This window comes from Daldinia loculata, assembly GCF_022478755.1.
Source record: "Daldinia loculata strain CBS 113971 unplaced genomic scaffold F4817scaffold_26, whole genome shotgun sequence".
Classification (NCBI taxonomy): domain Eukaryota; kingdom Fungi; phylum Ascomycota; class Sordariomycetes; order Xylariales; family Hypoxylaceae; genus Daldinia; species Daldinia loculata.
The window spans coordinates 178545-203088 of NW_026054880.1; the positions used below are offsets into that span (position 1 = coordinate 178545).

General features: G+C 47.1%; 9 protein-coding genes across 9 annotated transcripts; 6 read left to right on the top strand and 3 right to left on the bottom strand.

The window, feature by feature from the left end:
* Window positions 1–172: 172 nt before the first annotated feature.
* F4817DRAFT_115222 (uncharacterized protein) lies at window positions 173–4427 on the top strand. The gene is made up of 4 exons (XM_049297534.1): window positions 173–982; window positions 1043–1155; window positions 1212–1502; window positions 1568–4427. Exons 1-4 carry the CDS (start codon window positions 828–830, stop codon window positions 4240–4242), a joined length of 3234 nt encoding a protein of 1077 aa, XP_049158784.1. The 5' UTR covers window positions 173–827; the 3' UTR covers window positions 4243–4427.
* Window positions 4427–5746, bottom strand: F4817DRAFT_115231 (uncharacterized protein). The gene has a single exon (XM_049297535.1). It carries the CDS (start codon window positions 5539–5541, stop codon window positions 4612–4614), a length of 930 nt encoding a protein of 309 aa, XP_049158785.1. The 5' UTR covers window positions 5542–5746; the 3' UTR covers window positions 4427–4611.
* A 221-nt stretch (window positions 5747–5967) lies between these two features.
* On the top strand, window positions 5968–8138 carry F4817DRAFT_316144 (GTP-binding family protein; the record flags this gene model as incomplete). Its single annotated transcript, XM_049300632.1, has 3 exons — window positions 5968–6674; window positions 6742–6892; window positions 7233–8138. 3 exons carry the CDS (start codon window positions 5968–5970, stop codon window positions 8136–8138), a joined length of 1764 nt encoding a protein of 587 aa, XP_049158786.1.
* Window positions 8139–9103: 965 nt separating this feature from the next.
* F4817DRAFT_365447 (ubiquitin 3 binding protein But2 C-terminal domain-containing protein) lies at window positions 9104–10565 on the top strand. Its single transcript, XM_049306865.1, has 2 exons — window positions 9104–9413; window positions 9484–10565. Exons 1-2 carry the CDS (start codon window positions 9167–9169, stop codon window positions 10371–10373), a joined length of 1137 nt encoding a protein of 378 aa, XP_049158787.1. The 5' UTR covers window positions 9104–9166; the 3' UTR covers window positions 10374–10565.
* A 137-nt stretch (window positions 10566–10702) lies between these two features.
* F4817DRAFT_338329 (putative MFS transporter) lies at window positions 10703–13215 on the bottom strand. Its single transcript, XM_049303403.1, has 9 exons — window positions 12784–13215; window positions 12631–12726; window positions 12565–12574; window positions 12486–12511; window positions 12300–12422; window positions 12048–12250; window positions 11805–11995; window positions 11442–11739; window positions 10703–11369 (listed from the first exon to the last, which is right to left on the bottom strand). The coding sequence occupies exons 1-9, from the start codon at window positions 13099–13101 to the stop codon at window positions 10943–10945; spliced, it is 1692 nt and encodes a 563-aa protein (XP_049158788.1). The 5' UTR covers window positions 13102–13215; the 3' UTR covers window positions 10703–10942.
* Window positions 13216–13483: 268 nt separating this feature from the next.
* F4817DRAFT_365449 (thermolabile L-asparaginase) lies at window positions 13484–14557 on the bottom strand (the record flags this gene model as incomplete). The annotated part of the gene is made up of 1 exon (XM_049306866.1): window positions 13484–14557. The coding sequence occupies one exon, from the start codon at window positions 14555–14557 to the stop codon at window positions 13484–13486; it is 1074 nt and encodes a 357-aa protein (XP_049158789.1).
* A 677-nt stretch (window positions 14558–15234) lies between these two features.
* On the top strand, window positions 15235–17408 carry F4817DRAFT_338332 (MFS monocarboxylate transporter). Its single transcript, XM_049303404.1, has 3 exons — window positions 15235–15547; window positions 15672–15908; window positions 16070–17408. The coding sequence occupies exons 2-3, from the start codon at window positions 15772–15774 to the stop codon at window positions 17373–17375; spliced, it is 1443 nt and encodes a 480-aa protein (XP_049158790.1). The 5' UTR covers window positions 15235–15547; window positions 15672–15771; the 3' UTR covers window positions 17376–17408.
* Window positions 17409–19437: 2029 nt separating this feature from the next.
* On the top strand, window positions 19438–21128 carry F4817DRAFT_338336 (glycoside hydrolase family 18 protein). The gene is made up of 4 exons (XM_049303405.1): window positions 19438–19631; window positions 19689–19745; window positions 19803–19816; window positions 19881–21128. The coding sequence occupies exons 1-4, from the start codon at window positions 19529–19531 to the stop codon at window positions 20751–20753; spliced, it is 1047 nt and encodes a 348-aa protein (XP_049158791.1). The 5' UTR covers window positions 19438–19528; the 3' UTR covers window positions 20754–21128.
* A 982-nt stretch (window positions 21129–22110) lies between these two features.
* On the top strand, window positions 22111–24533 carry F4817DRAFT_338339 (uncharacterized protein). Its single transcript, XM_049303406.1, has 2 exons — window positions 22111–22942; window positions 23032–24533. Exons 1-2 carry the CDS (start codon window positions 22290–22292, stop codon window positions 24428–24430), a joined length of 2052 nt encoding a protein of 683 aa, XP_049158792.1. The 5' UTR covers window positions 22111–22289; the 3' UTR covers window positions 24431–24533.
* The last annotated feature ends 11 nt before the right edge of the window (window positions 24534–24544 follow it).

Here is a 24544-nt window from a genome sequence, read left to right on the forward strand (position 1 = left end):
TAGGGCGACTAAGTATTCGGTATTCGGGTGTATTATGTTGTGTGAGATAGGTATTGGTCTTAAATGGGACTTTGGAGAGATCAACTAAATGAAAGTTGGTTGCCATTGATAACAACGGTGAATTTGTAACTGTATTTGCATATCTGGGGGTCGGAGAAGATCTTAAAAAACCCCCGATAGTCCCATACGTTGGGGATTTGGCAGCTGTGCGCTGCTACGGCGTTACAGCTTAGGCAGGTTATGAGGTACCTAACCTTCCATAGTAGTAGGTACTTCGTAGTGTATCTCAGCAGTTGCTCAGGTGTCTCGGTCGGGTCCACCTCCCATTTCCCGAGCTCGGTTCCTCTATTGCTACCGTCCCTGCGCCTCTCAACTCTTCCAACTCTCTTATCTCTCTCAACTTGCTCTGGCGAGTCATCATCTGACTTTATGGTCGGTAGTATTCAAATTATTCCTTCTTTCTTTCTATCAAATCTCACCATTTTTATATTCATACCATCCATCATATTCTCCTCGTGACCTTGTCGATATCGAATCCCAGCCCTGACATCACACACGCGACTAGCTAAGACCAGCATAAGACCGCGCATCTAACCAGTAACCAAGTAAGCCTAAGCTGGTGGTGTAAGGGTGGCGCAGTCAACTGGCCAACCGACCAACCGAGTTACCTTCCAGCTTCCTCATACGTTGTCTTGGAGCTTTCGTGGGGTTTGTACCTAGTTTAATGTACCAGCCTATCGCCAACTTCCGTCTTTCCCCTTCGTCAACATTGCCAACGTAGTCGAGAGAGTATCCACTATCACCGATTACCTTGAGCCTCACCGGCGATGTTCATCATGTCGCCGCCGAGTCTTCGGCTTGCGGCCCTTGGCGCGCTCTCCTTATCATGTCTTGTTGCTGGTCAAAAGAACTACACCCAGCTCGACTCGATGCGGGCGCAGCTGGCTCTCTTCGGCGACCGACCGGCTGATTGTCCTCCGTGGTATGTCAACCCAACTATTTGTTTTAGATCGTTCGCAAGTTGACCCATTTTCCCGTCTAGTTTTAACTGTCTCCTCCCGGCCTACGAGTGCGGCCAGTACGCCGAATGTAACGAATACAATGGGAAATGCGAGTGTCCGGCAGGATTTGGAGGCGACGATTGTCTTGAACCCAGTATGGCTCCCCGTTGTAGCTCCTGCTTAGCTTGAGCTTGGCTGACCGTGTTATAGCTTGTGGTTCGCTCGCCCGTGGCAAGGATCGACCGATAAGATCAGGCGATACCTGCGAATGCGACGAAGGCTGGACCGGAATCAACTGCAATGTCTGTACCCAAAATAACGCCTGCAATGCTCTCATGGAAACTGGAGATGGCGGCGTCTGTTACCAGAACGGCGAGGTTGTACAGGAAAATCACCAGATGTGTAGTGTTACGAACGAGAAGATCCTTACTATGCTTGAGGGCAAGATACCTCAAGCCACCTTTACTTGCGCGAGAGAGTCAGGAGTGTGTGATTTCCAATGTAAGTGAAAAACTCGATTTGCGAAGAGGCGGGAACGTACGCGACTGACCATATCGATTAATTAGTCTGGATTGATCGACTCGAATCCTTCTATTGCCACCTAGAGAACTGCGAGTCTACCGCAGACTTCACCTCAGACCAGAACAGCAGTTACTACAAGTGTCCTGATGTTAAGTGTGGCTGTATTAAGGATCGCATGCTCTGCGGTGCCGAGGGTTCCATCGACTTGACCGAATTCCTCAAAGTTGAAGTCCAGGGCCCTGCTACTTTTAACTGCTTGCAAGAGAACGGCGGTATTAATAACTGTAAATTTAAAGAACCAGCCCTGGATTGGATGGTAGAGAACTTCTTCGGCGACAAGAGCATCGAGTTGGAATGCCGCTCTGGCGAGTGTCTCTACCACACGCAGGTTCCTGGATACGAGCGCCCTATCAAGAAGATCAACACGCCCTTGATCGCGGGCGTGATTGCGGGATGCTCCCTGTTCCTTGTCGCCGTCTTCTTGCTCATTTGGTACTTGTCCCGCCGACAGTACCGATACGGAGCCATCCACCTTGACGATTCCGACGACGAATCCACGAAGCTGATGGTCGATCACAAGCCGGCGACCCTATACTTCGAGAATGTCGCTTACGAGCTGAATGGGAAGTCTATCCTAAAAGATATAAAAGGAATCGCGCATCCTGGGGAGATCACGGCCATTATGGGTGCTTCAGGCGCTGGGAAGACTACGTTCTTGGACATACTAGCTCGCAAGAACAAGCGCGGCCAGACGTCGGGAGACTTCTACGTGAATGGAGAAAAGGTCACAGATACCGAGTACAAGAGTGTGGTAGGTTTCGTCGACCAGGAAGATACTATGCTTCCGACCCTGACTGTCCACGAAACGATTCTTACTAGTGCCCTGCTTCGCCTCCCGCGTGGAATGGGTCGCTCGGCTAAGGAGCAAAGGGTCTATGAGGTTGAGAAACAGCTTGGTATCTATCACATTCGTGATTCTCTGATCGGATCTGAAGAGGGCAAGGGTAGAGGCATTTCCGGTGGCGAAAAGAGACGTGTCGGCATTGCTTGCGAACTTGTTACCAGCCCCTCGATCCTCCTCCTCGACGAGCCGACTAGTGGTTTAGATGCTTACAATGCGTTCAATGTCATCGAGTGCCTCGTGACACTAGCGAAGACGTATAAGCGAACTGTTATCTTCACTATTCACCAGCCTCGCTCGAACATCGTCGCTTTGTTTGATCGGTTGATTCTTCTTGCCCAGGGTAAGACCGTCTACTCTGGTCCCTTCTCTCAGTGCCAGGAGTATTTCGACCAACTTGGATATAGCTGCCCCCCTGGCTTCAACATTGCAGATTATCTTGTTGATCTTACAATGCATGCCGGCTCTTCTGGTACCTTCGACGATGGGTCTTTAGTGAATGACGTTGCGAGCGTTGGCCCTAGCAGCACAACAGCGGTCAAGTCTATCGCAAGCATCTCCAGAGCTACCAGTATCGCTGAAGACAGCTCGACCGAACCATCCTCAAGCCGGCCTAAAGGCAAACGCAAGGATTCGATTAGAGCAAGGCAAGAGCGTGAGTTATTCACAAGAAGGAAGAATACCGTCGACACAGCCGCATCATCCGACGTGGAAGAGGAGATTGGATCGTATAAGCTACGACCACAACCCGTCGGTACTGTTCCACAAGTTGTTGTCGAAGACGTCCATGATCTTCCACCGTCTGCCGAAACTAACCTTGATGGTCTTGTTTATGCCTATGCTGGGTCTGACATCTCTAGAAGCATACATGAAGAAATCCAACAGGTTGTGACCAGCGCTCAACTTGCCAACGGTCAGAATGGTAATGGAAGAAACGGTACACATTCAAATGGAAGCGCAATTGGTCGTGGCTATGCCCGTGTCGGCTATTTGACCCAATTCATCATCCTCTCGCAAAGAACGTGGAAGAATCTCTATCGCAACCCGCTCCTCATGTTAACTCATTACGCTATTGCCATAGTACTTGCTGTTCTATCGGGATATCTATTCTATGGCCTCACTGATGATATTCCTGGATTCCAGAACAGACTCGGCTTATTCTTTTTCCTCTTAGCACTATTTGGGTTTAGCACGCTGACCAGCTTGAACGTCTTTGCATCTGAAAGGCTTCTGTTTGTCCGCGAGAGAGCGAATGGTTACTATGCACCTATCACGTATTTCCTCGCGAAGGTCCTATTCGACATCATACCTCTTCGGATAATTCCGCCAATTTTGATGGGAGCTATCATATACCCCATGACGGGACTCGTACCGGACACAGCGCACTTTTTCATATTCATGCTCGTTCTTGTACTATTCAACTTGGCTGCCGCCTCAATTTGCCTGTTCATCGGTGTGGTTTGTAAAGACGGTAGCGTTGCGAACCTGATCGGTAGCCTGGTTATGCTCTTCTCGTTATTGTTTGCCGGATTACTCCTAAACCATGACGCAATTCCCGACGCGGCACTCTGGCTACAATCTCTGTCCATCTTCCATTATGGCTTCGAAGCCCTCATTGTTAACGAGGTTCTCAAGTTGACCCTTGTGGATAGGAAATATGGCCTCGACATCACGGTCCCTGGTGCGGCAATCCTGAGCTCGTTCGGTTTCAATAACGGATCAAAGTGGATGGACATCGCCAACTTGGGCGTGTTTGCTGGTGTCTTTGTGGTGTTAGCATACGTCGCTATGCATTTCTTGCTCGTGGAGAAGCGGTAGATTAGGTACGATGAAGATAATTTCGGAAACACATGTAGAATTATGTTGGTATCTATCAGGGCATTGGCCAAATTGGCATCTGATGCATTGTCTCAATATTTCCTGCATAGCTCGGCAACGCTTGGGCTGGATAGCTCAAGGGCATATGGATCATTCGGGGCGTTCAAGGTTTAGGCACATACGACATTGTAGATCATAAATGTCGTTTTATACATACATGGTACAACTTTTTGTGAAGGTGTCAAACTTGTACCGATAACCGTAATTGGCATCGATGCCTGAGTATGCTGCGGCTGTCGTCCAAAGAGGAATGGTGCGATCTAATAGACTTATATATTTACAATTCTTGCCTCTGCTTTCAAGTCGTCGCTATACTTCGTCCAGCTTACCACCAGTCAACTCCTCGGCAACCTCCTTCTGCCTCTTGAGGGTTCGGGTCTTCTCCGTCTCTAGGTTCTTCACCAATAGGCTTGTAGTCCGCGACACATCGTTCAGCATATCGGCAACGGTCTTAGGCTTGCCGTCCAGGTCCCAGATATTGTTCACCTCGTAACCGCTGGCCGACAGACCCATCTTCTTCCAGTAGTCGGGGCTAAACAGGCGCTCGACCTCGGTCTCTAGATCCTTTTCGTCGACGATGAAGGACCGTGCCTTCATGTATAGCTCCTGGATGGCGTCGCGGCGGGCCTCGCTCCTCTGCGTGGCCAAGGACTCGGTTCGCTCGCGGGACTCGAGGGCTCGCTCGAAGCGCTCCGGGTCCGGATGTACCTTGGTTTGCAATGTGCCGGCGTTGATCGAGCCGCGAGTTAACCGCTCGTCCTCGCGCTCTGGGGCTGTGGCGGCGGCTCGGTGGGCGGCTAGTCTGGCAGTCTGCCGCTCAGTTCGCCGGGTGTCGAAGAGCTTCTTTCGAAAGTATAGGGCACGAACACCCTCACGCATGTTCTCTCGGCGGGAGGCGGCTATTTTGCGCTTCCATGCCTGGATCTCGGAGCGGGGAGCCTGCTTGGAGCGCTCGGAGGAGGGTTCGGGTGCAGACCGCGAAAGCCATTCATCTTTGGGCTTAAGGTGACCATCGCGCTTCTTGAAAACCTGCCGCGGCACTGGCAGATGACCTTTGATAGGTTTGAGCTCGCGCAGGGCTTCGATGGACTGATCTTGCGGCGGGTTCGGTATGTTTATGAAGAGAGGGGACTCTGGAGGGATCTTTTGCTGCGAGGGTCGGCCGGCGGTGGAGGAGAAGAGGGCTCGTGATATGGATCCTCGTGGGAGGAGAGCCGGCCGGGGAAGTAATGGGGGCATATTGGCAGGATGTGCGGTGTGCCAGTAGGCACTTTTTTATTAAAACGCAGACTACTCAGCTAATTGAGGTCATTAAGCCTGTTGCGCACCCCTCGATATTGCAAATATCGCAAATATCGCAATCGTCTAATTCGTAGTCTTGGGTTGAATTGCTTCGAAAAAGTTACATGCAAAGAAATTCAGTGAGACCCACTTTCGATACAGCTCACTGGCAGACGGGCTGGAGGAAGTGGGGTCGGTGGATATTGTAAAGTCTCGGTAAAATCAAATTTATATGCCGACTTTTTAGCGCGATTAGATAAGTCTAAAGAAAAAAAAAATAGTTCTAATTCCCCCATCAGCCATCTTCTTTTTTTTCTAACTGACTTTCTTCACATACCCATTTTCCTTCCCATCGTACCTCTCAAGCTCACGAATTTGGGCGCCATGGGGACTGGTAAGAAGGAAAGAAACCGGCTGGTCCGGCAGGGCAAGTCGGGTTCGGGCATGGACAACATTAAAGTCAAGGGCGAGAACTTTTATCGTTCTGCGAAGAGAGTCAAAGCCTTGAACATACGGAAGGATGAAGGAAAGCCTGTGCGAAATGCCGATGGTAGGATCATTCAAGCTGCCAAATATCAGTCCTGGGATGCGCCGACCGCTCGCGTCGAGCCCAATAGGAAATGGTTTACCAACACCCGAGTCATCTCGCAAGATTCCCTCACGGCATTCCGCGATGCTATGGCCGAGAAAGCAAAAGACCCTTACCAAGTCCTGCTGAAGACAAACAAGCTTCCCATGAGTCTTATCAGAGACAACTCGGATACGAAGAATGGCTTGAAGCAGCATAAGGCCAAGATGACTATCGAGAGCTCGCCGTTTGCTGACGCCTTCGGTCCGAAATCTCAGCGCAAAAGAGTCAAGCTGGGTGTATCTAGTCTAGAAGACTTGGCTGATGACACCGAGAAGAGCATGGACGCCTATAAGGACCACCTCGAGCAATTGAAGTTATTGAGTGGAAATTCGGGAGTTGATCTCGAAGGACCTAGCGAGGGCCAACCCGATAACGAGGGCACCCTCGCTTTGGCTATCGAACCGATTTTTAACAAGGGGACTAGTAAGCGTATATGGAATGAGTTATACAAAGTTCTTGAGTATGTCAACGTCTTGTTACTTCTATGAGGTTCTGTTCACGCAAGGCAATTTACTAATATTGGATAGTGCTTCGGACGTTATTATCCACGTACTTGATGCTCGAGATCCTCTAGGAACTCGATGTCGTAGTGTCGAGAAATACCTAAGAGAAGAGGCGCCGCACAAGCACCTCATCTTCGTTTTAAACAAGACCGACTTGGTACCCACGAGCGTGGCTGTAAGTACTATTCTTCATTTTCGCTATTTCTTGTCTACCTCCACCCCAATGATTTTAGTCAGGGTACTTCCTCTTACTTCCGATGAGAAGTATCCGTTATGTCATTGGGAGATTAAATATCTCAACTTGCTGTTCCTAACCCTCGGGTTGGGAACTGGCGGAGCCTCGTCTTGAGGTACTGCCATTAGTTAGGCCGTGTTTCATTTTGAGTTGAGATCTATCTACCCATTTAGGGTCGTCAGTGGTAGATTTCTTAGTAGTGATTCATACATCTTTTCTCCTCTCCTTTTCCTAATTTTGCAGTCATTTATGCTTGGACCCTATATTAACACTGTCCAAGGCCGCCTGGGTTCGAAACCTCTCTACCGAGTATCCTACCCTTGCTTTCCACTCAAGCGTGACCAACCCATTTGGCAAAGGTTCCCTTATCCAGCTTCTTCGGCAATTCTCGCAATTGCACAAGGATCGAAAACAGGTATCAGTCGGGTTAATAGGTTATCCCAACGTGGGAAAGTCGTCTATCATCAATACCCTACGTGGAAAGAAGGTCGCTACTGTAGCTCCTATCCCCGGCGAGACCAAAGTCTGGCAATATGTTACTCTGATGAAACGGATATATCTTATAGATTGTCCCGGTGTGGTTCCTCCCAATCAGAACGACACGCCTCAGGATATCCTACTTCGTGGCGTGGTTCGCGTTGAGATGGTAGAGCAACCCGAACAATACATTCCTGCATTAATGGCAAAAGTCAAGCAGCATCATATGGAACGAACATACGAAATTAGGGGGTGGAATGACCATATTCACTTTTTGGAACTTCTCGCCCGAAAGGGCGGCCGTCTATTAAAGGCTGGAGAGCCGGATGTCGATGGAGTTGCTAAGATGGTAATAACAGACTTTATGAGGGGCAAGATTCCGTGGTTCACCCCTGCGCCTATTGTGGAAGGGGACGATGGGAAAGGCCTTGAAGGACGCCGGGGTAGGCTCGGAGAGATGCCGAAGAAACGGAAGAGGGAAGACTTGGAGAGCGTTCCGGATACAACCGTGGCTGCATCGGCTACGTCCGTTGGGGAACAAGCGAGTGCGAGCGAGGATGAAGAAGAGTTTGAAGGTTTCAGCAGCGACGATGACGAATCATCGAATGATGAAGCTGCAGCCGGCCGTGAAGATGAAGAAGATGATATGATACCCCTGGATGAGCTGAGCGATATTGACGATAGCGACGCCAGCGAAGATGAAAGATGAATAATTGGTTCTGCTCCTTAGAAACAATCAGTATGGCCTACTCATTTTGTTAGGTCAAGTCCTAGCCAGCCTGCCCATGCTTGATGTCGTCTAAAAGGGAGTGGATTGGCCGGCATGCAGGCGAAGCGCATATATGCGTGACGTCCGGCTGCAACCAGTTCCGCCGGGTGACGCAGCAGACGGAAGGGATCTCTATGCTCACCTAGCAGCCCGCCTTACACGGCTGCCTGAGGTTACATAGAAATCGGGCTAGTTTTTAATATCTAGATTCCGTCAGACACAGATTTGAAAGATCCCAAATCTTGTCTAACGTGAGAGCCCACTAGCTTCTGTCCAAATGGAACATCAAGTAAATGCATAGTTACCTCGTCAAGGGGTGGAAAACTAAGGCATTGGGCTAGGAGGATAATAGGATTCATGATGGCTGGGTGGGTTTATATCGAAATATGATGCCTCCCTCGTAGCCTCATAAATACACGCCAATTCCTCGTGCTTTAATTATGTCCGTGATAATACTTGATATCATTACGAAACTCTTCGCTTGTAGATGTACTAAGCAGAATCTATATCTTAGGTACATAGGTAGACACGATAAAGTCCATAAAGTGGCACTTCCTCCAGGAGAGAACACACCTTTAATGATGTTATTACTACGCTCGTTAGAACCTAGGCGACTTCCATCGTTATTTGATATTCGTGGTTACCCATGATCCCGTCTTGAATGACCACAGGTACGAATGGTATTACGAAGATGTAAGTTAGGAGCGACCTCTGTATACTTGGATAATTCCATACCTTAGGTACCTTACCTCATAAGATATTACTTAAATATTCCTGCCTTTTCATCCTTTCCTTAACATTATTGTTGCAGTCTTGTTTCTAATCTGACTTGCTCGCCTTGAGTTCCTCGGTATTCCCGATCTACCTTGGTAGCTTTTTGGCCTGGTTTTGGGAAGCTCTCTTTATAGAACACCTAGTTTTTGGCATCGTCTGAAGTTCCCTAAGGACTCTAGGCTTTTGCTACCAAGATGCTGCTACCGAACATACTCATCGCGTTTCTGGCCTCTCTTGCCCCTGTGCAGACCACATCCCTGGCCCCCCTTCGAATAAACGCCGGGTGTGCCTTTCATTTAACAATAGGGAGCGGTCATAATGGATCTGTCGGCCAATTGGCGGACGGACAGGTACGAGTTGGGAGCGACTTAGCGCCATCTCTCTTTACTTGGTTCGGTGATGCCTTCACTGATCATCAAGGGAGAGGCTGTTGGTGGACTCGTATGATCTACTAGTTTATCCAACTCCTTCTTTGCTAAGATTTAACTAATGCAATACATTGTATTTCTAGCTCCTACGTTGCTACTTCAATGCGATTCGAACCAACAACTAGGCCATGGGTTTGTCATTGGGTGTTACGGCGGTGTGTCGTACGAACACCAGTCTTTGTTCTACGAATGTCAGACAGGCGACGGGGACGAGGTAAACTTATACCTAGAACCTAATGGTGCCGACTGTTCCATCATTACGCTCCATGCCGATAGCTGTCGACCTCCGTGTGCTAGTGCGAGCACTTCGTCGAGGCCGTTTACTGGTACAATTGGCACAAGTAGGACACCTTTGACCTCTACTACAGCTTCCTTTCACGCATCACCAAGCCACACAACCCAAATTTCTTCGCATGATGGAACCACTACGGCCTCATTGTCGGCTTCGACGGGCACGCCTACTACAGCCCCTGGCAACTGTAAAACACCCATTTTCGAGCGCCCCGACGAGATCATTCTAGTCGATAAGCGCAAACCGGATACGAGTAATGGCTCAAATCCTAACATGATAGTTTTGCTGACCCCAGAAATATCCGCCATCTTTGTCTTCGATTTTGATTCTTCGGACTCGAACAAGCAGTGTGCTCTCATCTTCGACTTGCCTTCTACCCAAGAACAACAATCTCCCCTCTATACGCTGAATGGAACCGGACTAGTGAGCTTCGCGCTGCTAGAGGAACCGCCAGTCGATCCGAGGAACACAACCTATAATAACGCGCCGCCTGTTGTAATGCCACTAGAGGCAGTAAACCTAGAACCTGGCATGAGCGCCCAGCCCCTCGAGTTTCCATGTCCTGGAGAGGATGGGCATCTTGTTGTTGAGATGCGCGATAGGCCAGGCTCAGACGTGTGCTTACACTACCAACAGAACAGATCTGAGGTACTAATCGGGTTGTATCTTTTGAAGTGCTGAAGCGTATGTCAATGGATATCGGGGCCTTGCGTTATGGTAGAAAGAAACCCGGGCACTTTTATAAAGTGCTAAGGAAAAGGGGGGTTATGGAGAAGGGAGGAACAATACAAGGCTTCCTGCTCTTGTATGATTTATTCAAACCGTTTTACGGGTGGCTTCTATGCATCGAAGCATGGCGCTGCCCCTTTTTTGGTACAATGTGGTTTGAATCTTTATCCACTAGGCTACATGGAGGAGTGTGGAATGGTGGGCGATTAACAAGGCTCGAAACCTAGGTATAGTTGAAATAATAAAGCCAGCTTCTGACTACGAAGTCATCATAGAGGGTCTTAGGAGAGACAATTTACTGCCCAGTTATTAGACAGGACAATGTACGTTTGTGTGTTTGGTAAACATTCCAACATGCTACATTTATATGACAGGCTAACAATATTCACAACCCTTATTTGACGTCTAGGATGGTCAGAACGCTCGTATCAGCCATAGTCCAGCCTGGACTCCGATATAAGGAGGAAGGTTAGCAATATAGGAATAGCCGAATCCAAACAGACATCAGCAGCATCTTTTATTCACGACTTCTTAGCTTCGGTATTACTCAAAACACCAGCCTCCAAATTTCCATCTCCATCCTTCTCTTGGACCAGATGCTGCGCAGTGACATGTTCTTGTGTCATCGAGTAGCCCTTTACCGTCAAGCTCAATAGCAAACCCGCAGCCGAGAATGCTATAAGTGATAGCCATATTGAACTTAGGGCATCTGAGAATGCCTGAATCATTCGCGTCTTGGTATCTCCATCGGCCATTTCGTGGATAAGAGCGACTATCGCGGTAGCATCGCGCGAGTACTCGTCTGCTAGGGACGCGAGCCCCGGTATTCTAAGAAGTTTTTGCTTCAACGAGTTCTGGAAGATCACTCCCGAGACAGCGACACCTAAGGCCTGGCCGAAGATGCGGATGAATGAGAAGAAACCCGCGGCTTCGCCGTTGAGCTCGGGTCTGCAAGGCGTTAGCATAGGCCATAATCTGAAACCTCCCTCCGAGGGATTTAACTGGATGGTCATTACATACTTCGTAGCAGCTTGAATAGCTAGGAGTTCAGCCGTGAAGAGCATGCCAACCCCAATGCCGAATGGGATATTCAAGAATACCCATTGGGTAACAGTAGTGCCTGTGCCTAGGAGGTATAAAAGCCCAGAACCGGCGGTAGTCAAAACCCATCCTCCCCAGAGGGCCCATCGATACTTCTTGGTCATGCCTGTCAGGGCTCCCACGGCAACACTCGAGAGGGATAAGCCAATTGTTTCTGGGAGTAGAGCGATAGCTGAAGTCACTGGCGAGTACAGCTTTACGGCTTGGTAGAATAGGGCTATGAGAAATGATTAGCTTCGACGTTCAGTGGTGTTTTTCGGGTCATATTGGAAACGGTCTTACTGAGGAAGTATATTGCCGCGTATAAGATAAGACCGTGTAGCATGGTTTGGATATAAGCTGAGATTGCCGTCCAAGTAGCGAAAATGCGTCTGTCTACGATAGGACCTATCGCAAAACAGAACTCCCAGTAAACGAAGAAGAGCATTCCCAAGAACCCGATAATTAGTGGCAAAAGAGCTTGGTAAGATGTCCTATAGCTTGTCAGTGCCCTAGGATTGAAGTTATGAATATCTTAATGTATACCATGGGAACGCAACACCTCCTGTAGTAATACCGAATAGAAAGCAGGCAGAGCTAACTGAAAACAGTACGGAGCCAAGCCAGTCGAACCTCTTAAGCTTCTCAACGATATGTCCCGGTACCTGAGCTTGCTTTAAGAATAATGTGACTAAGAGCATCCCAACGCCGACAATAGGCAAGTTAATCCAGAATATCCACCGCCAAGTCTTTCGAAAATCAGCTTCATCAAGTAATCACTGCAATTATGATACCTACGACGTCTTGGGCAAATCCAGCTCCGATCAGGGGTCCGGTAGCAGTGCCGATACCCCACATGGCCGAGTTGATGCTGAACCAAGTACCTCGATGCGCAAGAGGCACGAGATCGGATATGAGAATCTTGCTAAAGTGTCAGTCTTGGGTACTCTAATCGTTATACTACGCGAGAAGGGACAGTTTTACCTCCAGAAGCACGATGAGCCCTCCACCTAACGAAACGATAAGTATGAGTTCTAATCACCAAAATTGTCTAATGGCTTACCCCCTGCTCCCTAATTCTGTTAGACTGTGCTGTGATATATGATATCTTCAGCAGTCTTATACTCACCTGGATAGTCCGTCCGACAAGCACGACATTGAAATTTCCCGCAAGTGCAGCAATAAGCGAGCCGCCCACGAACCCAGCACTGCTAACGTACAGCATCTAAACCGCTTAGCTTAGCAGTAATTATCATCTTGAGGTAATTATCACGGGTCCTACAATTCTTCGGCCTAGTATATGCGACATCGACGCGACCGTTGGTTGGATCACCGTCGAGGCCAAAAGAAAACTTGTCCCGGACCAGAACGCCTGCAGAGCAGTGCCCCCTAGTTCTGCGCTCATGATAGGGAGCGCGGTGGGTAAACTGGTCGATTCAATTGCTACTGCTGATACTATCGTCAACAGCGACATGAAAGCTAGGAGGAACCGTTTGGTGGGTTTCCATCCATCGTTGCCCAGGTTAATAGAATTAGACGTCTTGTCGTTGGGAACTACCGCGGATGCCTCCACAGGCAGAGGGCTTGGCGTTATCTCCATTGTGGTCGGCGTGCTGGCAAGGAAAGGGACGAGAACGAAGTTAGATGAATTCCTCAAGAAGTAGTTGGGTACGTGCTGCTGACTTGCATTCAATACATCTTCGTTCCCTCCGACGGTCTCCAACGGTGGTGTCGGCAACGAATCGCAATCCGACCCGACCCTATCTTGCTTGATTAGGAAGGTGGGTAGAGAGTCTCAAGTACAGGGGGTTATGGTGAATAGCTTCATAAAGTCAAGGATAACTTATAGAGGGACAAGGCCTCAAGTAAGAGAGAATTGAAATGATTAATTTTAAATAGGAAAGGTTTTCACGGAGAAGCGTCTCATAGGAGGTAGTTAATATTAAGACTTGTTTTTGTTGTTATATATTATGAAAATATCGTTAAGCTGCTCGTAGCTTAAACAGAAAAGACAACTCTCCAGTAACTATTCCCATGGTGTTCTTAATCTCACCGCGATGGAAACTATCAAAGCGTTGACGTACTTCAGTCGATCCAATATTTAACTGCTCGAGGATCTCCGCCGCAACCGCGTCCATAATAGCGTAATTGCCATCTTCTATCTTAAGCGCAATACCAATACTGCCATTAGCACCAAGTCGCCGTGTCTCCTCTGACTCGCGGATACCGATGGCGTAACAGCCGTCTCCGCCCCCTTTTCCAATGAGCGCGCCCTTGTACGCATCGATCAGGGCAGTGCAGAAGCGACCGTCGCCGGCAATATTCTCCGGAAACCGTACCATTGCATTGTAAATTCGAGCCATCGCTCGTATGCGTGGGGATACCGAGCTGCTCGCTTTTGCTACATCGTCTGCTGCTTGAGCGAAAGCAGCGTACATGAGGGCTATGGAATGCAGTGGTGCTGCCGGCGAGTAGATATTACAGCCATCCAAGGCCAATCTGACCTCGCCGGGACGAAGACCAGTCAAGTCTTCTATAATAGATTTGATCCTAGCTTGAATTGGATGATCCAAAGTATGGTAGTCGACGATACTAGTGCCGATGCCCTTTGCACCAACCATAATACCGATATGGTTGCCAGAACAAGCGTGACAAGCCTGAGTAGGCGTAAATCCCTTCTCGATCCAGTCTCTGTTAACGACAGGAGATATGGCCGGGTGGCTGCCGCATTGAAGATCGCTCTCTTTAATATTCGACTTCGCCAGCATGGCCTTTGCTCGCTCTACTTGTCTCTCCTCGCTGCTATGAGTGCCGCACATAAGTGCCAGGTCGGCTTCTTCAAAGCCGAACTGGTCTAACGCGCCGGACTCTACCGCGGGTACAGCCTGGACAGGTTTAGCCCCGGAACGGAGGAGAGTTATTCGTGAAGGGTCGCCCAAGGTGTAGAGGATCTTGCCGGAAGCATCAACGACGGCGGCGTTGACTAAATGTCTGTTCTCTAAGATCCCGCTGCGGGTGCTGACGACAAAGTCGCCGTTAAGAGGGGTATTCTCCATGTCGCTCTATGTGAATTGAGTTAGACGTGCGTAGTAATGAAGATATCAAAAATTTAAATAACTAGCAATTATTATAAGATAACTATTTTCGAGATATATTAGGTAGGCGATCATTTTAGTATGTGATTCTTAGGTATATATTTAAAATAGCTTCTATTGACGCTGTCTATCGAATCCCGCGCCCTTCGCGTCTATCGAGTTTCGCGCCCTTTGAGTGCTGCGTCCCCTTGACTAAGGCAAAGGGCGCGAGATTCTAGAAATAGAGTTCCTCTTTTTCCCTTAATACTTTATATCTTAAAGGTTACGGTCCTGGCTAAGCAACTACTTTTCCTAGAACCCCACGTTGTGTTTACATTTGCGTGATCATGGCTTGTTATAATCAAAGGCTATTGAGCCGAATTAGCATCTTTTTACTCAATCCAACTACCTCTACCGACGATCCTCTTCGACAGATGGCCCTCCGAATTGGGAAATTACCGAAATAGGAAAGTTAACTCCGGGGCATTACAAGGCCGACGCAAAGGGTGTTTACCGCGCTTAGTCTATTCAGGCTTGTACGAAACAGTATAGCTTCATTGATGGTATTTTGAAGTTTAATAAGCATTAACTAGAATTTCGAACATTCTAACCTAACCTAACCCCTAGGTAGTCTGCACTACGCGACTTGTCAATCGTAGGGCGTAACTGGGATTCGTCATGCAGTAAGCTGGATGGGTCCCTAAGTCCTAAATGCTCCGATGTGCACTGCCCATGTGTAGGACTACTAACCCCTCAATATTAGTGAAGTCGTTGAGAAGACTTAAAAACTCCCTACAATTCCAAGAGTTATGTCTAAGTCTCCCATTAAACTAAACTTAGCCTATAGTTTTCTTCGATGTATAAGGTACTTCGTACTGATTCTCTTGTTAATGATCTAGGTTAGTTAGGTACCTAAGGGTAGTTGTTCATAATTGTCTTTGAGCTTCTTAGACTCCCCCCACATGGCCTTCGGTAAGCCGGTATTTAGACATTGACAACCAACCCTTAAAGCTCCGATCTTGGGTGGATCATCGAGCCGAACAAAAAGGTATAAACACAAAAATACTTCCCCGAGTGCTTACCTTTGACTTTATAGCATCGTAGAATTGCTCGTCTCTTTCTTGAAGCCGGTGGTTTCATCTGCACTTATTTAAAGTATATATTTACGGGCAGAACATGAGCCTCTTCTTGTCAATATGTCTTCTATCGAGCTTTCCGGTTTATCCTCTACAAGAGATGAACAACTAGTTAGGTTGGCAAATCACGGTTCAATTCCAGAAACTGAAGCAGCTCCTACCATATTACAATCAGTCCACCATGAGACTTCCAACCGGTATGCAAGTTAGACCTACTACTCTTTTGCCAATGCTCCTGCGTTCAGCTATGAACTGTACTCGAAGTAGCAAGACTCTTATTTCATTCGTTCCAATTTCGGAGATGTATCTGAGTATAATATTTATTATATTTATAGCGTCAAGGTTAACTCGAAAATAGAAAGTCGATGATAATAGTTGCATCCTCATTCACAATGGTATTCACTTGCTGCGGGCTCAACTTCGCCTTCGGTGTATTTCAAGAACTTTACGACGGGATGGCACGGCAGCCCAATACTCCTTTTACTGGCGCGACTCCTGCACTTATTGACCTCATTGGAACGATATCCATTTCAGTGATGACCATAATTGCGCCATTCTCGGTAGCCTGGGCCAAGCGTTTCTCTCCCCGTTGGATTTCGTTCATCGGCGGTTTCATATTTGGACTCTCGCTCATTTTGGCCAGTTTCGGAACCACGCTCTGGCATTTTGAGCTCACGCAGGGTCTGCTTCTTGGTATAGGCACTTCTATGCCATATATGGTTGCCGTGACGGTGGCGCCCGTTTGGTTCACGGCACGCCGGGGTCTTGCTATGGGCATCATTTTGGCTGGGACTGGTGTCGGAGGCCTCGTATGGGCACCGGTGATTAAGGTGCTTATTGATTCTGTTGGTTTCCGGAATTCGCTTCGTGTATCCGGGGTCGTATCATTCGTCTTGGTCGCCCTATCCAGCGCCGCCATGAGCTGGGAGCCTCAGGCGCTCGCGCGCATCAACGCTGAGAATGCCTCGCGTACGGGTCGTCTTCAAGGTATCCTAAACGTGCCGCTGGTCGACTGGCGCGTAGCCAAGACGCGGAAGTTTGCTGCTCAGGGGCTAGGTGCTATCCTTCAAGCCGCCGCCTATTATACTCCTGTCTTTTTCTTCGCCTCGTATGCCGGTACCCTTGGATATAGTGCTACCGCTGGAGCGAATTTTATCGCGCTTAGCAACGCATGTAATGCAATCGGCAAGATTGTCATCGGCTACTTCGCTGACCGCCTAGGCCGTCTCAATACTCTCTTCCTAACCACGTTCATCAGCGCAGCTATTACACTGAGTTTCTGGGTTCCTTCAGCCGTCTATGGTTCTACGGACAACTCGCGCGGCCTCTTTATCAGTTTCACTGTCTTATATGGTCTTTTTGCTGGCGCGTACGTATCATTGTTCCCTGCCAGTCTCATCGAGATCTTCGGCATACAGAATTTTGCCTCTGTCAATGGTGTGCTTTATATGGTTCGTGGCCTAGCTACGTTAATTGGTACGCCAGTTGGTGGTGCCCTGATTCGGAGCAGTACCGAGAGTGCAGCTTTCGCACCGCATGGTTATGTTAACATGGCGGTACTCGTCGGAGTGTTGCTCTTTGCTGCTAGTATCGCGGTGTTTTGGATCCGCGTTGAGGCAATGGTAGGACCTAGTGGACAATGGCATCCAAAATGGAGGATGTAAGAATTATAACCTCTAGGGTTAGATGAACATTAGTATTATTGATATGATATCTGCCACATGCCTTGTAGAATACATTTTTACCAGGTATTTATACTGTAACATCCAGCGTGCCGAATTAAAGCTATATATATCCAACTTCAACGACTCTTATACCCATAGCTTTACTATCCCATATTAAACCATGGTTGATACTTTTCTACACGAGTCAACTTACGCTAGCGCAAGAGTTTATCGCCCCTATGTCATATCAAAAGCTTTCGATCTTATATTTCACATAACTCCACTAGGGATATATTCTGGAACAAATTCTACATAGCCCTAGATATGATTATGTTGGTCTTGTCCTAAAAGAATCTTACCAGATATCTTAGGCACCTGTTACGGATGTCCTTAATCCGTAATAGCATCCGAGTACCTACCTAGGTATATACTTAGATATCTAGGTGATTCTAAACGGAATCTATAGTTGGAACGTATTAAAACTTTACATTAGCAGCCAACATCACGTAAAAGTTGACATCTTACAAGTATTTCACGTCGTCGGCTCCGGGGATAGAACTAGTCGAGTCTACGGCCTTGATAACAAACGTGCACCTCATCGCCATGGCGTTATGAATGCCCAATATCTCTTACAATACTATCACACACTTACTTCAGAAACAAGCAGCCCGGCAGGAAGGATAGGGAATAAAGCCACCCAGCTTGCGTCGGGATACTACTGGCATGGTATGTGACGACTGGTTGATAGATAGATGTGGGTGAACATTTATCTAAGCGATGGGAGGTTGCCTCAGGCTTGGAAGTATCTCTCAGGAGCTATCTTACGTGCATACTTCTTACTCCTCGGCGCCGTAGTCTAGTATATAAAGAGGAAGTAGTAGTTGATGCTATCGCTACAGTAACGTTGCAATATTAGATTGGGAGCTTGGGTTTTTCTATCTTATTATTAGCGTGCGGGACTTGAGTCTGGGGTATGGTGAAGAATTGGGGTTATCTACGGCAATATGTTATCCAGATGGACGCCTGTGTCAAGGGAATGTTGCATGGAACGTGAGCCTGGTAATATCTCAGATGACTTCGGTGTCCTGTCCTAGAGGTCTGGCGGAAATGAACATTGAGCTTAACTTGCTCAGCTTGGAATATGATTATGTTACAAGGAAGCTTGTCAAAAGACATGTCAATGTTGCAATGATGCGCTTTAGCCCTTGTCAACCCCCCCTTTAAGAGCTTGCATGGTCTTGTTAAAAATCTACCTTCTCATTCGTGAACTCCGAACCCCTAACCCCGAAAGGGAAGCTGTGTATGTCAGGGACTATCACACTACAGGACCTGCTGCAAGTCAATTGTTTCTCGAGAAAGATAATAAAACTTGTTCTTATCGCTCCTGTGATGTAGCTGAAAGTGATACAAATTAAACAAAATTCATAATGTGATATTTACACGTTCAATATCCTTGATTAGAGCTGCGGCGTATGTCTTAGGTGGATATAGCGGGTGTAGCCGTGGGATAGAAATCCCAGAACCGGCTGGGGATTCATTGGCGATCCAAGTTTAGCAGTTCAGCCCTAGCTCAATTTCCGACTGGGGTCTCTGCCTGCATATTGTATAGGATATTGTATAGGATAAATTCCTCTTTGACAGGTACTGATACCATGTTCCTCCGAGAAACGGTCCGTAGATCGTCTACCACCTCCTCGTGCGATTAGAGTAGACCGCGTGCATTCGGCGGCTCTATCACCTGCTTGAACTGGTGTAGTAGTTGGTTGTAGTGTAATTTCCGCAGGTCAACTTAGAGTCGACCCAATACTGGCTGGATGACGCGTGCGGTGGTTCCGATCTTTCTGGGGTAACCTTTAAGGCAACTGGTGTCTAAGTAAAGATCCTAGCATACAACAACGGCGTGTCATGGGCTTGGTTGCACGGGTTTAGTTGCCATCTCATGGCAAGTCGATGACCGTAGGCTTGTAACGTTCAGACGGTCATCTAGGCATCGGCGACGGGTAGACGGATCTTAGGGAATGTGAACGAGGAATGTGAAATAATAACTATATATACGTGTATGTGCATCCCTTCAACTGATCTAAAATACCCTTTCCCATACCAGTCCTCTTCTGTTCGGTAGCTAGAGCCTCAAGTCAAGCCACATATCAAACATGGTTTCTTCCACGCTGACTCTGGCATCCTTGGCCAGCATTCTCCCCTCTGCCCTCGCGGGATTCAACGGCGATTCTCAGAGCAATGTTGCTGTATATTGGGGTATAGTTATACGATAATATGGAACGTTGTTGATATGATGTTAACGCATCACGACAGGTCAAAACTCTTACGGCCAAGCAAGCTCCCAGCAACGCTTAGCTGAATACTGTTCAAGTAAGCCCACTTCCCCCTTCTATACGGCCTTACTCTTGCTAACGTGAGTTGCTATAGATGATGAGATCAATGTACGGACTTCGGACTTTCTTGAACCGGGGATCAAATATACCTACTTACCATGTTTTTTCGTAGATCATTCCGATAGCTTTCTTGAACGGCATTAAGACCCCGATCACGAACTTTGCCAACGCTGGAGACAACTGCACGGCATATGCAGGTACCCAACTCTTAAACTGCCCGCAGCTGGAAGAGGACATCAAGACATGCCAGTCTCAGGGAAAGACTATCATCCTGTCCATCGGGGGAGCGACATACACTGAAGGTGGTTTCTCAGACTCCTCGTCAGCTGAGAGCGCGGCTCAGTCTGTATGGGATCTGTTCGGTTCAGACACGAGCAAGCCCAACAGACCATTCCTCTCTGCCGTCGTCGATGGCTTCGATTTCGACCTCGAATCTACGACTCAGAACTTCGTGCCATTCGCTTCCAAGCTGCGTTCGCTCATGGATGCCGATGGTAGCAAGACGTACTACCTCTCCGCGGCGCCTCAATGCCCGTACCCGGACGTCGCTACGAACGACATGCTGAATGGCGCGATTTCGTTCGATTTCATCATGATCCAGTTCTACAACAACTACTGCGGTGTTTCATCCTTTACACCGGGATCCACGACCCAGAACAACTTCAACATTCAAACTTGGGACGACTGGGCTAAGAACACCAGCAAAAACAAGGATGTTAAAATCTTTATTGGCGTCCCAGCTAATACCGGCGCCGGTAGTGGTTACCAACCCGCCTCCGCATTGGACCCAATCATCCAGTATTCGAAGCAATTCTCGAGTTTCGGCGGTGTGATGATGTGGGATATGTCACAGCTGTATCAGAACTCAGGATTTCTCGACTCTGTCTATGCTTCGCTCACCGGATCTGGGGCCGCTAAGGCTAAGGCGAGAGCTCCTACGACCTTGGTAACTAAAACCAAGGCGGCACCCACCCCTGTCGCTTAAATAAGTTGTGATTGTGAGTATACTACCGCGACCTAAACGCAGATTAACCGCCGATCATTGTGGATTAGGTACAAGGTGGTGACAGCATAGGGTTGGCTGCGTCGTTCGTTAAATTTGCCTTCTTGGAAATTCGTGTATATAGTTACCGTTTCGTATGATGTATATAGTCTCTTATAGCTTGAAGCATGTATATAGGTATATATGGTATATATATAAGGTATATATGGTGGGATAAACTCGCCAACTCGCATATTATTTCGCCATCTTCATAATGTTGCTTTAATGTTCCTGAAAATGGGGTATTGCATAGGCTGATGGGTCGACGGCAGGGTTTACTAGGGTTTACATTTCTAGCCCCCAATATCTAAAACGTCCTGCCAGTCTAATTGGGTGATTGATATGCGCCTAGATATGTTAACTTAGGTACCTACCTAGGTATAATAGTCGCTGATATGGTGGACGGTTAGGACATTTGTGCCAAAATCGAAAAAGTCGGTGGCACTATGTCTAATACGGTAATAGTAACGCTAGGGGTACAGTATAAACTCGATTATATGCCCTGTATACATACAATTTACAAGGTAACACATATCCCTTTTGAATTTAATAGTATGATAACTTTACGAATATTCATCCAAATTCTTTCTAAAAAACATTAATATTTTAATTAATAAATAACAAAAATTATGGTCCAGGTTGCATGTGATTTGACCTAATATTGGTAAAGATATTAAAAGAGTATTGATATCCGGGCTACCCTCCCCACTAATCTCCAACATTAGCCAATCAAATTAAAAGATTTCATTATCAATTCAATCTTTAATTGCCTTATACACATAACACATTCAAATAACTTTACGAAGATAACAATCCAAACGTTACAATTGGTATCATTTTATAGCCCTAATTGATGTGAAAACAATGATTCAAGTTGCATTTAAATCGGCCTTTTGGCTGTCATGTTATAGTAGAATCAAAAAGCGCTTGTCTGGAGAGGCAAGCACGTGATACCCTTTAAAAGCACCTCGATGAAGTTATTCCAAACAGATTCCAAATACTTTAATAGCAATATAATACTCAATATACCTCGCATAAACATGCAGTTTGGTCCATTATTTTCGCATCAATTAAGGCTATAGAATGATACCAATTATAACGTTTGGATTGTTGTTTTTGTAAAGTTATTTAAATGTGTTATGTGTATAAGGTAATTGAAAATTGAATTGACAATAAAATCTTTTATATTTTACTTTATATATACCCCGCATAGTATACTGTGCACTTGCTATATTACCCTTTTTGGAAAGCCCCGACCCATTTTCCTGATTTTGGCACAAATGTCTTAACCGTCCACCATAGCTGAGCCGCAGTCTGGATTTCTCTATGTACTTGAGCGGATGCAAACTCATCAATCAACAAATTGAAATTTTTGACCTGTTTCTCGACTTCTCAATGAGGTCCGACATCATCATAGAAATATAATAGATGAAGTTTATTGTTTATTTTAAATTAATTATAAATTAATTTAGCAAACTTATGGCTAACCAACAGCATGGCGCTACCCCTGAATATGGCTTTAACGATCATCCCTTGGGCCACGCCGACCAGTACACACAATACACAGAATACAGTCACAGCTATACTACAGATGCTTATAATAACTACTACTACATAACAGCAAATCCCGATATACCAAACACATCTCAAGCACCCGAGATGAATTCTAAAGGAGAATATAACTATAACCACCTGCAGCCGTCGAAAGATGCAGTTGGAAATGGAGTACAAGTTCAAACTCGATTACTAGACAGCGCTGGACTACAAAATACCGCCGAAATAAGATTGCAAGATCCTTTACTAGCGATAGCTTTCTTCGTCGGAGGCATCCTAGCCGCAGTAGGCCATCACCTCTATTACAAGAGGCTGAATGACACGCCTGTGACATCTGAGGATCTGCAGGTATGGTCGATTAGAATCGGGACGGGGCTCGCCCTCCTCACCAGATGCGGGCTAGTCGCAGCGATAGGGATTGCTGCTGTCCAACAGACCTGGTTATCATTGAGGAAAAGAGCCATGTCGATTGGTGGTATTGATAGCATGTTCGATATTATGGGAAACCCATTGTCGTTCTTGAACAGAGACTTTTTGACACATGCGAAACGACTCGCCGTTCTTGCTGCTGTCGCATGGTGAGCTCACAATCTTTCATTAAGAATAGTCTACCCTTAACTTCATAGTCGAAGCACCTGTCTAACTGCTTATTTCTTGACCATCATAGGTTGCTTCCCATCATCACAATTGTAACGCCGGCAACTCTGTCTGTCGAGTCGCGTATGACTCACGATAGCGTCGCAACCAAGGTTCCGTATTACAACTTCTCGAATACCGATGGTTGGGGAACATACGGGGGCTTTGGATATATTTCCGGGGTAGCGCCTGAAATTGCACGCTTGTTTACGAGGACTTATATATCGAATAGTCCCATACCTCAGACGCCCCCTTTTGCCAATGCATCCTACGACTTCAATTTCTGGGCCCCATCTTATAAATGCTCGAACGCCAGCGAGATTATTAGGACGAGGAACAATCGTACTTGGGACCTGGCTTCTTATAATTATACGAATTTTGAAGAGGCCTTTAATGCGGAAATCGTCAAACCGGTATCCACGGGTAATTTTTCTAGCGGCGCGCCACCGTTAGTCTATAAAAGTACTGCTCCTACTAGTATGAATAATATGATCCTCGTCGGCGCCAACGGTCGCAACGAGCAGTGGGGTAATACCGATCACAACTATCTGGTTTGCCAACTTTACAACACCACTTATAGCGTAACCATGCGCTTCGACAATGGAGTTCAGTCTATACAGGAGAACTCTATCGCGCATGTAGATTCCCAAGAGTGGGATAATGAGCGTGGGCGTTTATCTATGGTATTAGCTAACGGCCTCTGTGCTCCTGATCCTGCTGCAAATAACGCTACGATTTGTCCGACTTATTACATGGTGCAATACATCTTCACACGCTTCCTAACTGGCCAGGTACGGATTAATGTGGAAGGGGAATTAATGTTTCAGTCGGATGGCTATGAGGGCAATATCGTTGAGGCTGGAGAAGCTCCTTTTTTCCAGTCGGGCTTGACGGACTGCCCCGAAATCTGGAATTCTACAGGCTACCAGAGTGCTTCCGGCGGTTCCCTCGCATTTCAATCGCTCAATAGATGCCAAGGAGGAACACTCGCAACAGCGATCGAAAGCCTCTCTAGAAACTTTACGTACAGCCTCCTGACTTACAGCAACTGGCGAAATTTTACGACCGAGGTACCGATAACCGTATCAATGCCGAGGAACTTCTTCTATTATAATAGCATCACTCTCCTGGCTACATATTCGTCCGCCGTTGTGGTCACGCTGCTCTGTATATGCGTGGGGTTCGCCGCATTGTTAAGCAACGGTTATACTAGTAGCACGGCCTTCTCCGCGGTGCTTCTGACGACTAGAAACCCTGATCTCGATAGGTTATCCACAGATAATACTCTTGGAGCAAAGCCTCTACCGCATCCTATTCGCGATACCAAGCTTCGTTTCGGTATCTTGAGAACCGAAGGATCGGAATCACAGGCTGGTTTTGGCCTGGATGGTACAGTAACACCGCTAGAGAATATGGCATCAAGGAGCTGAGGGAACTGTCGATTAGATGAGAGATATATTAGGAACAATATTTAACTTCCTAAAAGTAGTAATGAGAAACGAAGGCTGAATAAGCTCCCTTGATTAAAGTCCCTTTGAAATTGC

Excerpts from the sequence above, each read along its gene's own strand:
- F4817DRAFT_338336 (XM_049303405.1), top strand. The coding sequence starts at position 19,529 with ATGGTTTCTTCCACGCTGACTCTGGCATCCTTGGCCAGCATTCTCCCC. Across the intron at positions 19,632-19,688 it reads CAATGTTGCTGTATATTGGG|GTCAAAACTCTTACGGCCAA; the intron begins GTATAGTTATAC and ends GCATCACGACAG.
- F4817DRAFT_115222 (XM_049297534.1), top strand. The coding sequence starts at position 828 with ATGTTCATCATGTCGCCGCCGAGTCTTCGGCTTGCGGCCCTTGGCGCG. Across the intron at positions 1,156-1,211 it reads CGACGATTGTCTTGAACCCA|CTTGTGGTTCGCTCGCCCGT; the intron begins GTATGGCTCCCC and ends ACCGTGTTATAG. Across the intron at positions 1,503-1,567 it reads AGGAGTGTGTGATTTCCAAT|TCTGGATTGATCGACTCGAA; the intron begins GTAAGTGAAAAA and ends TCGATTAATTAG.
- F4817DRAFT_338332 (XM_049303404.1), top strand. The coding sequence starts at position 15,772 with ATGTCTTCTATCGAGCTTTCCGGTTTATCCTCTACAAGAGATGAACAA. Across the intron at positions 15,909-16,069 it reads CACCATGAGACTTCCAACCG|AAAGTCGATGATAATAGTTG; the intron begins GTATGCAAGTTA and ends ACTCGAAAATAG.
- F4817DRAFT_365447 (XM_049306865.1), top strand. The coding sequence starts at position 9,167 with ATGCTGCTACCGAACATACTCATCGCGTTTCTGGCCTCTCTTGCCCCT. Across the intron at positions 9,414-9,483 it reads GAGAGGCTGTTGGTGGACTC|CTCCTACGTTGCTACTTCAA; the intron begins GTATGATCTACT and ends TTGTATTTCTAG.
- F4817DRAFT_338329 (XM_049303403.1), bottom strand. The coding sequence starts at position 13,101 with ATGGAGATAACGCCAAGCCCTCTGCCTGTGGAGGCATCCGCGGTAGTT. Across the intron at positions 12,251-12,299 it reads CTGGATTTGCCCAAGACGTC|ACTTGGCGGTGGATATTCTG; the intron begins GTAGGTATCATA and ends GATTTTCGAAAG. Across the intron at positions 11,740-11,804 it reads CGCGGCAATATACTTCCTCA|CCCTATTCTACCAAGCCGTA; the intron begins GTAAGACCGTTT and ends CATTTCTCATAG.
- F4817DRAFT_338339 (XM_049303406.1), top strand. The coding sequence starts at position 22,290 with ATGGCTAACCAACAGCATGGCGCTACCCCTGAATATGGCTTTAACGAT. Across the intron at positions 22,943-23,031 it reads GTTCTTGCTGCTGTCGCATG|GTTGCTTCCCATCATCACAA; the intron begins GTGAGCTCACAA and ends TGACCATCATAG.
- F4817DRAFT_115231 (XM_049297535.1), bottom strand. The coding sequence starts at position 5,541 with ATGCCCCCATTACTTCCCCGGCCGGCTCTCCTCCCACGAGGATCCATA.